This window comes from Orbicella franksi, chromosome 3 (genome assembly GCF_964199315.1).
Source record: "Orbicella franksi chromosome 3, jaOrbFran1.1, whole genome shotgun sequence".
Classification (NCBI taxonomy): Eukaryota; Metazoa; Cnidaria; class Anthozoa; order Scleractinia; family Merulinidae; genus Orbicella; species Orbicella franksi.
Genome location: NC_138147.1, coordinates 9,262,365 through 9,274,345, shown reverse-complemented (window position 1 = coordinate 9,274,345; position 11,981 = coordinate 9,262,365). Strand labels below are relative to the sequence as shown.

The 11,981-nt window shown below is 40.0% G+C and overlaps 1 protein-coding gene across 3 annotated transcripts; it reads right to left on the bottom strand.

Annotated features, from left to right (window-relative positions):
- Window positions 1-5,258: 5,258 nt before the first annotated feature.
- Window positions 5,259-11,941, bottom strand: LOC145481170 (centrosomal protein of 57 kDa-like). Of its 3 annotated transcripts, none has more exons than XM_081459593.1 (9): window positions 11,785-11,938; window positions 11,116-11,290; window positions 10,285-10,464; window positions 9,393-9,634; window positions 9,212-9,292; window positions 7,858-7,941; window positions 7,658-7,753; window positions 6,751-6,959; window positions 5,259-6,217 (listed from the first exon to the last, which is right to left on the bottom strand). In XM_081459593.1, exons 1-9 carry the CDS (start codon window positions 11,803-11,805, stop codon window positions 5,845-5,847), a joined length of 1,461 nt encoding a protein of 486 aa, XP_081315719.1. In that variant the 5' UTR covers window positions 11,806-11,938; the 3' UTR covers window positions 5,259-5,844. The 3 variants fall into 3 exon arrangements, with proteins under 3 accessions (XP_081315719.1, XP_081315720.1, XP_081315721.1); XM_081459594.1 differs by having other exon boundaries at window positions 9,215-9,292; XM_081459595.1 differs by lacking the exons at window positions 5,259-6,217; window positions 6,751-6,959 and having other exon boundaries at window positions 6,966-7,753; window positions 11,785-11,941.
- Window positions 11,942-11,981: the final 40 nt, after the last annotated feature.

Here is an 11,981-nt window from a genome sequence, read left to right as displayed (position 1 = left end):
ATATTATGAAACTGGTATGAAGTAATATGACTAGCTAGAGGAATGGAAGAAATAAAACTGTTGTTTTCTTCCTTTTTTTTAGCCATGGAATAGGCATCCTGACGTGTACCGTTATGAGGGAATATCCCTACGGTTATTTCCAATAATTACATAATCAAGTGCCGTTAGACAAGTACACAGGTCATTTGTTATCATTGCTGGATAAGAAACTGTGGAATTGTATTTGAAAACTACTAATGATTCTCGACGTTTATGGGCTACTCTGATTGACAGCCAAGGGTCGATCAAAATTTAATTCTGCTCGGATCTGGGACTTCGGCGATATTCATGCAACCAGTCAACTGTTTTCGATTACTAAGATGCTTACAGCCGTGTCTGAACAGGGAAACTGAACAGAGAAAAGCCCCACTCTATTAAACCTAAAAATTATGAAATCAGCTCACCATCCAAAGGAAAAAACTACAGCACACTCACTGTATAAAAACAAAACACCAAATACCAGGACTGACTACATCGTTGATCGGTACTGAGTGAACGAACAGAAAATGGGCTTAATTTGACCGACAGTTGGTCTTAGAAGCTCGGTTCTACACTGGACGATTACGTACTTAGAGCAAACAACTCTGATTATAGTCAATAAAAGACCCTGTAATGCATCAGATGACACTGGCTATGAAGAAACTCACCCACTGTTGTGATACGGTACCATTTTTCCACTGTGCTTGCTGGACGCTCGAACATGATCAGTCACTCGTCAAAACCTTGCTTCAGACCGGTTTTGAACTATTACTAAGCCAGAAAACCTCCACTATAAACCGATAGATACACTGGTCAGATATAAACCAGTAGCTGTTATGTCTATACACATTGTTTGTTGTCTTTCGCTCTTTCAAATCTTCAGACGCTTCTAGTTTGTGATTGCATGTTATCAATGACAACGTATTCAATCTATTCGTCTGTGTGTACGTTGAACATTGCCGCTGTGTCGTGCGTGTTTCGCATTGTGTCCAGGATATCTGGGTTCTTTTGTCAAAGGCTTAAATGGGTTTGAATATGTTTGACCAGCCTTGATGAAGAGCTCAAATATTTAAATAACAATTCACCAAGACAAAGAAGTTCGCGTTTATTTTCTTTGAAATGTGAAATGCTCAATTGCACTTCTGGTACTTTTATATGTTGCTCGGGATTGAGAACTTATTCAAGGCGCGATTTTCATGTATGCATTGTCTTGTCAAGTTTTCTTATCAGTTACTTATCAAGTTCTTGGTTTATCTACGGCCTGACTCCATTTTGAAAAAGTCAGATTTCTCATGATCGACACCATGTCAATTAATTAGGAAATTTAAATAGTTCAGTTTCATTGAGATATACCAAACACACAAGCATTCGTTTCGCGAGGTCGCACCATTTTTATTTAGGCCCTATAAATAAGCACGTCGCTACAAGCCACCTTTGGTATTACTCGCGCGAAAGCCCGCGCGAAAATCCAATTAAAACCACATTTCTATTTCGTACTCGAGCGAAAGCACAAGTGAAATTCTATTCCGGCTCCCGCAAAAACCCACGCGAAGGCCCAAAATAAGAGAACGGCACGAAACCCAAACTCCAGAGACTCTTCTGGCTAAAAGAAAGACGGAAAATATCGTTGATTTCTTAATATGTTAATCGATCACAGTCAATCAATCCATCGTTTATTTATCGTCTATGAGTAGGCAAGGGAGGCGGGGCAGTTGTCCGTTTCGTAAACGGTCGATGCCAATTTCGCAACACTTAGAAATTTTTTTAACTATCAACGAATTTTTCTCTACGAAATTAAAGAAAAAAGAAAATTTGTAAGTAACCACCCAGTATCGAACCCGAAACCTCCCTGCGATGGACTAGCATCCCGTACGTACAGGGGAAAGAAGAAATATTCCAAGTCGCTTCATCCTACAGAAACCGAGATAAGCTCCGGCCTGATGGGCCACTTGGTTCGTATGCAGACGTAACTTGGGAGTGGGTAAGGGCTCACATACAGTGAATTCTTTCGTCCCCAGGCCATTGTAGCTCATTGTGATGGGTTATAATTTGGTCGTAAATCCACTTATGGTTAATTACTCCTTTCTTTATTCAGTGGTCACTGATCTACTGCAGAGTGTATGGGTGATATTGCATCAGTGTGACTTTTCCGGACCCAGAGTTTAGAGGCCTTGTCTACTGTCCTGCTATCCTGCGATACGACATTCATTAACCTGCCGCCCATCACCAGATTTTAGCCAATTTGGGTGCAGTAAATACCTGGTATGCTTGTGGGGCGTCAGATCAAGTTCGTTTGGTAGAGTCATTAGTGCTAGATTTGACAGCAAACGCAGTTGAGCCAAAATACCCCTGGCGAGACCAATTGAAATGCAGTAAATGAGTCTGACATGATTTATATGGCCGAAACGTACCAGAGGTAAGATTTACCGTACCCAAATCTGGCCAAAAATTAAATCTGGCCATATCAGGTCAGTGACTTGATATGGCGAGATGTCAGCACTGTGAACAATGCTTATCACTGGTTAAATGTGAATTTGGGTTCAGTAATGAAAGAAAAAAAAAAATGTAGTTAAGTATTTGTAATTATGGTATCGTCTTTGGAAAAAAGTTTAGAATTAATTTTTCGAAGGTTTATTCCTTGCAAAAGCTTGTGTTATAATAAAAGAAAAAAAATTTAGATCGAATGTTTAAATGTTTTTTTCTTTGCTTGTTGCAACAGATTTATGAGAACTTTTATCCGCTCTACTACTAAGAAAATATCAGACCGGCAATAAGGGACCGTTCATTTTTTATGAGGGAGGGGGGGCTGGTGGGATTTGGGAAGCACCATTTAAAAATCACATGACCCCCCCTCAGCTTACCAATTTTTTCACATGGCCCCCCCTTGTAGCGGTCATTTTTTGGGATGACCCCCCCCCAAAAAAAAATTGAACAAACAATATTTAGATTTCAACTTTTTTAATATTTCTCTATTATCCCCCTACTTCACGTTATTGTGCTCACTATGAAGACAATATTTACAATCCCTATACTACAGAGAGCTGTTGTTTAAAAAACAAATCAAAAGAAAGAGAAGTCAATTTCGGATCTCCTAGTTATGGCTCGCCCTGAGCGTGTGGCATTTGGCCTCTCATTGGTATCTTCCTCATCTAAATTGATGAATGCAAGAATGACATCACTTGAGTCATCTTCTCCCCTAGAGTCAATGGCATCACTGTCATACTCATCATTGTCACTTTCATCCGTTTCACTGCTGTCAGCACTTACCCTGTTGTCATTTTGTGTCAATGTCCTGGCATTTCTCACATTTCTCACATTTCAAACATTCCTATGTTTCTTGCAGCTATCTGATCGAGCTTGTGTTTCTCTTGCTCCATGTATAGGTTTATTCCTCCTTTTTCTTTCCTCCTCTTTTGCAAACCCTGTCTTTAAAATGGGGTTGATGCTATACGTTGAGTGCGTATTTTTGCTTTAAGCTCCTTGACGTTAGTTGAGTGCTGCTATGTCTTGCACGATGTAGAACGGGGCACGTCCATAATAATCATGAAAGAGGCTCATTCCAAAATGCGCAATAATGGCGAAAGCGACGAGTCGTTTAAGAAAAGGTTTACAGCTGAACGATCCAGGCAGTTTGACATCTTACAAGCAAAAGAAGCAATCTTTCTAAGTGCGGATGGCTGTTCAGAAAGGGCGAGTGAGTTTTCCATGCCAGGGTACCAGTTGAAGCCCAGTGATGGAAGAAAACTGAACTTCTCCATTAAAGAACACAGAGCAATGGTGGAAAAGTTGAATGCCACGATTCCACACTCTTTCAGTCCAATGGGCTTGCTTTAAAGCAGGGCGAAGAATTTGCCCACAGTTTTAATGTAAAACAGATCAAATTTATAGAAGCTAAGTTGACGAAGGTCACGCAGGACATGGAAGCACTAGAAAATAAGAAGAGCAATTATAACTGCATATTCAAGGGCATACTCAAACAGCACATCAACAAAAGGAGAAGGAAAAAAGAAAACCGCAGAAAGTCAAATGAAAGAAAGAGGAAGCGGACTGAAAACAACGTCCAACGAGTTTATGGAATCTGTGTTGGAAACCCGCTAGGAAATGATCTTCCACAATGCCTTGTGTACCCTCCTAGAACGGCCGTACCGGCAGAGTGTATTGAAGTTGAGCATGTTGCCACGTCGTTATTTAGAAGAGATGGGCCATACATCGCACAGCTCTTGGAAGGGAATTATTTCACCAATGCTGCAAGAAGCAGAATCACCACCAACCTTGAGCAGGAAGTCAGAGATTATGTTTACACCTTCATGTACCCTGAAGAGTACACTCTGACGGAAAGCATTGCTGCTTCTTGCAGCATTGGTGAAAGAGACTCCCATAGCAGCACAAGCGGCGACGAAGAACTCGACGACAGCGAAGATGAAGATGACTGCCAGTGAAAGTTGCATTCGAAAATAACAGTGTTAAATACTTCTTTTCAGTAGCTACAAATGCTTTTTGTCGCCAAACGTTTTTTTAAAGCAAATGGAAAGTTTATAATAAATTTGTATTCTGCCTTCTGTTTATTCTATAGCAATTTTTTTGATATTCAAACATCATGCCATTTTAAAGTTTTACTAAAATATTTCACGTGACCCCCCCTTTTTCCCTTATTTTTTTGGGATGGCCCCCCCTCGAAAGCCATTTTTTTTCGCATGGCCCCCCCTACTTTATAAAAAATGAACGGTCCCTAAGGCATCTTGCTTGACTGTCTTTCAGTCGTGCAGCAAATATTCCAACAGTAATCTTTCGATGGTCTTTCTGTAGCATTTTTAAAATAACTACACAAAAGTTCAAATGAGGCTTGAAACCCGTTAGAATAGACCAATTTCGATATAGTAAAATTTCGCCTAAAACAACAGACCCCAGTACGAGGCTCTGGGTAATTACTACAGAGTTTGTGGGGTTTATTCCCCAGAGCCTCGTGCTGAGGTCTATTGTGTTAGGCTGAATTTTGATATATCGAAATTGGTCTATTGAAGATTAAAATTGCAGCTTTCGCCGATCCGATGATTAGGAATAAGAAAAATACGCGGAATAATCCTCACGCGGGAACTTTTTTCCTGAAAGCGTGGATTTTAACCTTCAACTTTAATTAACAGCAGTTCCAGAGCTCATTTGAACTTTTGTATTGTTACTAGCACAGTACTGTAAAAAGCGTAAAGACCAGTGAAAAGAAATAACATATATGTGTTGGCATTAAGTTTATAAACCATCACGAGTGTCTTGCGTACATTTATTAATATGTCCATAACGCTTGTTCATTTACATAATTATATAGAAGGGTTATTTCACAGCTTTAGAGAGGGGAAACACTACATTGTAAGCCGGAATAAATTAATTTCGTGAGTTAGAATTTGATATTAATACTTGTCATTCAGATAGATGTCGAGAAGCATGTCGCGCGTGTGTTAAATTTTGGTACAAGGAAGTTTTGTGAATAAAGTTCAATCTGGAGATTGTATTACTGTAATAATTCTCTTTGTTGATTGCCACGCATTCTTAAAAACGTCAGTGGTGGATCATCCAGATTACTAGATTATCGTCACCTCTCTGGTTGACAATGTACCAATAAAGTATGGAGAAAAAAGGATTTTATCACTATTAAGACTAAAGGATTCAAACAATTTTCTACGTGAAGTTCTTGCATTGTAATACAAGGTCAATATAATTGTTCCTTGAGTTACAGGACGGCTGTAAAACCTACTCGCCCACCCTTCCCCCATGAGCAACTTGATTTCACAGTCACTCACCCACCCCGTTCTTAACCTAAAAGCAAAACCGATGTCAGTCCCAATGATATTGATTCTTTCCTAACGAATTTTGAAGTGTCTTCATTCCTTTTAAGGCGGTTAATGTAGTCTTCGCTCCCTCTCCCGGGCGGGTAGTTTTTGCTGCTCTTGTTTTAACAGTCGTTATCACTTGAACTTCTCCGCCACTCGCCGGGAGAACAGCGCTTGCGCTATTGGGTCTCGCTGCTGTTCTAGTCTTTTGTTGCTTGCGCTGTCTTTTGACTTTTTGTTGTTGCCGTCGAACCATTGCTATTTGTTCTCCTTTCGCCTCCATGCGAGCTTCTAAGCTCTCTAGTTCTCGTCTGAGGTCTTCTTGTATTCTGGGATCATCTGATTCTTGTATTTGACGAGAAAGTTCGCGATGCTCGCTGTAAATAGACATATACGAAAAAGATAAGAGGAATTTCTATTTGAAAATGCAGACTTTGCGTTTTAGTGTGGACAGAAAACATTTTGAAATCGAAGCTTTTCGAAAACGATGGCATTACGATTATCATCCGATTTCCTTGCCAGAGTCTTCCTCAAGCATGACCGGTGATTGTTGCGTTTCAAATTTCTCCGGCGTAGTGTGGACGGAAAACATTTGATGGGTTTTCAGAATGAAAACTCGATTTTCAAATTTCTCCGGCGGAGTATGGAGGGAGCCCTCATAGATGTTTCTTTTCCATATCAGATTCATTTTCATCCTTATGTTGCCTAAAATGCAAGCGTATTTCAGCAAGCGAGCGCATTTTGTTTTGGGCGAGCGCCAATTTGGGAAACAGGGGATGGCCGCCACATAAGCAAGAAAAAATTATTCAGCGCTCACTCAGGAAAAAACGCCTGCATTGCAGGATAAAGAGGCATGATTTATCCAAACTTAACAGACGATACCCTAACAACTACAGTACTTAGTACATACAAAGTGATGTGTCCAAACTCATCCTGAAGCCCTAGAAGTAACTCATCAAAAGCATTATTTGAATCGCTGGTGCTTGCTGAGCCCGCGCTTTGCGTGTGTCGCTTCTGAGCCCGACGTGCGGCAGCGTTACACAGCGCAGGGTTGTGAGCCTTCATTAAAGACAGCACGGTCTGTACATTAGCCCCAAGCGAGTGTGACTTCGTGGTTGACTGAAAAGAAAAAAAGTAAACAACTTTTGACTCTCATAGTGCCTAAAGGTGTATAAATGGGTTGCGGCGACTTTAATACCACAGGCAGCTTTGCTATGCCGAATGGGCTGGAATTACATCCAGTTTAGTCTACTGGCTACGTTAATCAGTTTCAGTCTGTCTTTCTCATTCAGACGCACATCCCGCAAATGGACTGGGCAGTTTTCGTCAAATAGCAACAACTACATGGCGCATTCTTATCGCGCCAGACACGCGAGTGTTCACACGACTGCATTTGCGTGCTGTGAAGGCTGGTTTCCATATGATCGCTACGACTGCACGCTGCAAAAAAGAGTTGAGCGATCGTTGCGGTCATATAAAAACCACTCTCCAGCGACCGGTAGTCGTATAAAGGATTGTCAACGTTTTTTGTAGTGATCGAAGCCATCGTAGCGATCAAAAAGAAAAAAACCTTTAACGAATCTTGAACTAAAACACCCAACACTTGAGAATATCACAGTTGTTCTAGCTACTTCGCTTTCGGTCCAGAACGCAAAAATGACACTGGCAGAACCCCAATAGGTTAGTCTCTGTGACTCCGTTATTTTCTTGTCACTCACCAGACACTCTCCTAGCGCGTTGCGTGACGCCAAAACTGTGGACCGACTTTCAAGAGGGATAGTTAGAAGATATGAAATCAGGAGAGTATTGATACATACCTGGCCGACAACAAATGGGATATTTCCTAAGTTTAAGCGATAATGATCTGAAGGTTTAGTGGGTTGGGTTGATTTTCTTGGCTTGGGTCTTGGAGGCTGAAAAATTACGAAGAAGACACATTATTGTTTTAATCAATAGCCGAAAGCCTGTAAGAACTGCAAGGTGGAAACGGGAACAGTCATCATAGTTAAGTTAGTACCTTTCGTTTCTTCTTCTTTGCCTTTACTGGAAGAGGAGAAGCCATATCCATGAGTATTCTATTAGTCTGTGCAACTGATTCCAACTACGAGAAAGGACAACAAGTTATTAGACACGTTATTGCAGACATTTGGAGGGGCACTTTGATCATTTACGTAGAATTTACGTAGAATGATTTGAAAAGCTAAAAAAACACGTACAGTAGACATAACGCAGTATGTAGTTTACATTGCATTAATTTTGTAAGACCACTGTGCCCAAATAAGAGCCAAATAATGCAAACCAAGAATGAATTCATAAAGTGCAACAATGTTAACAGTGCCAGATCCAAATGTGCTCAAAGGAGTGGAGCGAAGATGTAAATTTCCTTGCATACAAAAAGTGGTAGAGCCCAGGGCAGAAATTTGACTCTAATCAAGCCTTCTTTTCACAGTCAGGTTCCCTTAGGCTACTCCTTTAGACCTGTCAAGTACTGGTTCAGAGTACTCCTACTAAGCAATTTCAATCACCTATGAACAGGCTCAGGTCTGGGATAGATTCAGGAGAAAAGCCAGTGACCGAAGAGGGAAGAAATGTAGCAGGGAAGAGAAGACTACCCCTTGCCTTCTACCAATACCCACTGGCACTCCCCGATTGGTTTTCTTTCCTTGCTACCCTCTGTTTGAAGCCTGCCCATTTTGCCCTATCCCCCACTAACAAATGCCGTTCACAGGCTACTATTTCTGAGAGACTTCCCCAGTTAGCAAAAGAACCTTAAATTGTCTTCTACAAAGCATGCAGCTGTGAAAGTCACCTACAAATATTATGTTCTGAAATATGACTGTAAATTTCTTAAATAATAATAATAGGCCTCTTGTATAACACTGTCATGTGAACTTCGCAATGAAATAAAATGCATGTCAGGAATCAAAAGGGTGTTATGATATTTGTAACACTGCCAATTTTGAGACTATTGGAAAAAATGTTTAATTGCCAGAGTTTATGGAGGCAGAAAGTTGGAAAAATTTTAAAGAATTTGTGTGCTGGATGGCATAGTTCCAATCCAACAAATTTTCTTCCACAGATCTTAGACCATGAGTAGTCCCTCTTTAGCTTACTAATAGTCCCTTGAGTGTGACATCAAAAAAGTACAAGAAAAAAATGGCTGTGGAAATCTGTGGGTGTGCAAAGTCTCGCCCCCAGATTTTGCACAGCCAACTTTCAAACTGCTGTATAAATATACCAATCTTTAAGACATCAATGGCCCCTAAATTGGCAATATTCCTGACCAAAAAAAAAAAACTTAGTAAATTATCTGAATTTTTGATAATTGAAAAGATCATGTGACAGGGTTATGCAAAGGGCCTATTACGAACAACCTCGGCAGTCTTGTCCTGCACTAGTTTTCTTTGATGAGCCTCTTCTCTTAGTCTATCTTCCAATTCTCTGATTTTACTCTGCAAAAAAAATATCAGGGAGATTACAAATCACCACATGACATTACAGGGATAATTGGGATAATGAGATTGGTCAATACACTGAACAATTGAAACTCACTTCAGCAATAGAATGTGATGCTGTTAATTTCATGTGATCTCTTTCAAGTCCGGATAGTTTTTCCAGCTGTCCTCTAATCTCATCTGATGTCTGCTGAGCGGCTTGTTTAGCCACCATTGCCGACCTCTGTATCGCCGTGTCTCGATCTGTTTCAGCTGTTTGAACCATCTTACGCATGTAATCCAACTGTTTTTCTAATAAATTGCATCGAGCCTCAGCACCTTGAAGATCCTCTTCTAAATCTAAAAGCGACATAATGATACATGTATGCATGTGAACAAAGAGTGATTCTATTTATGTCTGACAAATTCATCTTCCATTTGGAATTAGTCCCAATTTAAAAGCTCCACAATGTGCAAGTCAAGACTTAGTAAGCCAAATCATGTTTTACTTCATTGTGGTTGGGGCTTTTCTCAGGTTTCAAAACTTTCAATAAAACGGTTTCCTTCAAACTAGTGACAATATATCATGATATGTATGCCACTACACTGTCCATACCGTACAAATTAACTTAAGTTGGCTTAATGGTCAAACTCAGGCCAAACTGGCACACACTGTCAAAGATTAACCCAAGTTCCAGAGGATGAAGCAGCCTCTGGTTACTCCCCCCCCCCCCCCCCTGGATAAGAATTTCACAGGCAATTCCCCCTCTCCTCCCACTCCACCGCTTTTTCATTAACATTGTGTCCAGGTGTCCCATCAGTTCAATGGTACCCTGCTATACACCTGGGTGGAGAGGTACTGTGAGAGTTAATTATAATTTGTATAATTACTATCTCACCCAAGATCAAAATTCAATGAATCTTCACAGCACTAAAACCAAGACCACTCTGCCACAAAATCTCCACCCAAACAATAAAACAAAACTGTAACTTTTAAATTTATTTAATACCTTTGTTTTGCTTTGCAATAACTCCTTGAGTAGATTCTCGCACAGTTAACTCCTTTTGTAGTGCGTCTTTGTAATGTCTGGACTCAGTAGCCAATTTTTTCAAGTTGTCCTCTGCATCTGCTCTCTCCAACTCAAGTTTGCGAATTTTTTCCTGCAGTCCCTTTAGAGCTGACACCACAGCTAAACAAACAGATAATGAGTAACGACAATTTAAGTGTATATACATAAGGCTAAAAGAATAATGTAAAACCTCATGAGATGGCAATCATCAAAGAAATTAAAGGATTACATTTTCCTTGTCACATTACTACATTTGTAGCAAAGACAAGTAGTTTACTGTTGTCTGCTTACGAAATGTTGCATTATTTATTTATCAATCAAACGATTATTGAGGATGGGAAAAGTAGTTACATGAAATTTCCCGCACAAAGTCCAACAGAGTTGACATTATTTTATCAAGTTGTGAAAATGTTTTCAACAAGTAACAGAAACCAGGAGGTCCCTACAAAAAGAATATCAGTCTTTGAAGATCCCTCTGCATTTCAAATAAGTGATGACAAATCATTAAACTTTTGATACCCAGTTATAGAACATTTTTTCATGACCTGTTTACACTTGAGTGCAAACAGTGGTAATGCAACAATCTCTGCTGGGTGCATTTTCTATGTTCTGGATGTCTGAGTGCAACATTATTCATCATCACTCATGGTCTTTATGACAGTTACATGTATGTTCAAAAATTATGAAGCTGAACTGATATCTAATCAATTTGCCTAAGGTCAGAAGGCTTTTCTGTATCGACTTATATCAGTTTAATGAGCTAAAATTCACCTCTGCTGTTAGTTTGAGGAACAGTGCCTCTTGGAGATGGTTGAAGATTATCGTGAAATGAAGACACTGATCCACTTGCACCAGGAAAGGATGACGAAGAACGGATGCTTGCCCTGTGTGGTGAGTCTACGCCATATCGATATCCTCTGTAACCAGACAAGTATGGAGGAGTGGTCTACAAAGAAGAGAGGTACAGAAACAAATCTGACAAACAGTCAAAAGAAGAAAGGTTACTTTTTGATTACGTGTAGCAAAGTTGATATTGTGTTCAAGCAGGTATTTAGACCTATATTATGTATTTGAAACAGTCTTCCGGTTTCGCCATCATTACACGATGAAGATCGCTAAATTTTCTTCATGATTTCCCAATTTTTTCAAGGAGAGATCGGGCGTGACAAACAGACCCTGGAAACATACAAATGGTCATGGATGTATAAACCCAGATGTACAGTACAGTCCTTGTATCAAATGTTCCATTTTAAGCGTTGTTATAGTAACAGAAACGTTTTCATATCTAAAACCCGTTTAGTAACTACTATATAAGCCCTCTGAACAGAATTTTTTAGCAACGGATGTACTTAAAGTAAACAAACATTCGAAGCCAACAGCCAAGGTCTTGAAGACGCTGATCGGTTACAGAGAGATCTATACACCTACAAAATGTCTTACCGCGCCATCCCTGTGATCCATGCTTCCTCAAGAAGATCACTGCAGAGAGGAAACTTTATCACCAAGAGGAAAGAAGCCTTTTGAAGGCCAAATCTAACTCATTTTCTTTGTCACTCGACTAGACGCCATTGTGCTTCTCGTGTCCGTTGTCAAAAGCGAGAAACTGCTGTGCAATTGATTGATCATGGGCTCAAATG

Bases quoted from the DNA above. Each gene is read 5' to 3' on its own strand.
- LOC145481170 (XM_081459593.1), bottom strand. From the start codon at position 11,805: ATGGATCACAGGGATGGCGCG. The intron at 7,942-9,211 runs GTTCGTAATAGG...CCTTTCTCGTAG, and splicing joins AGGACAAGACTGCCGAGGTT to TTGGAATCAGTTGCACAGAC. The intron at 6,218-6,750 runs GTATGTACTAAG...GTCTATTTACAG, and splicing joins GAGTTTGGACACATCACTTT to CGAGCATCGCGAACTTTCTC.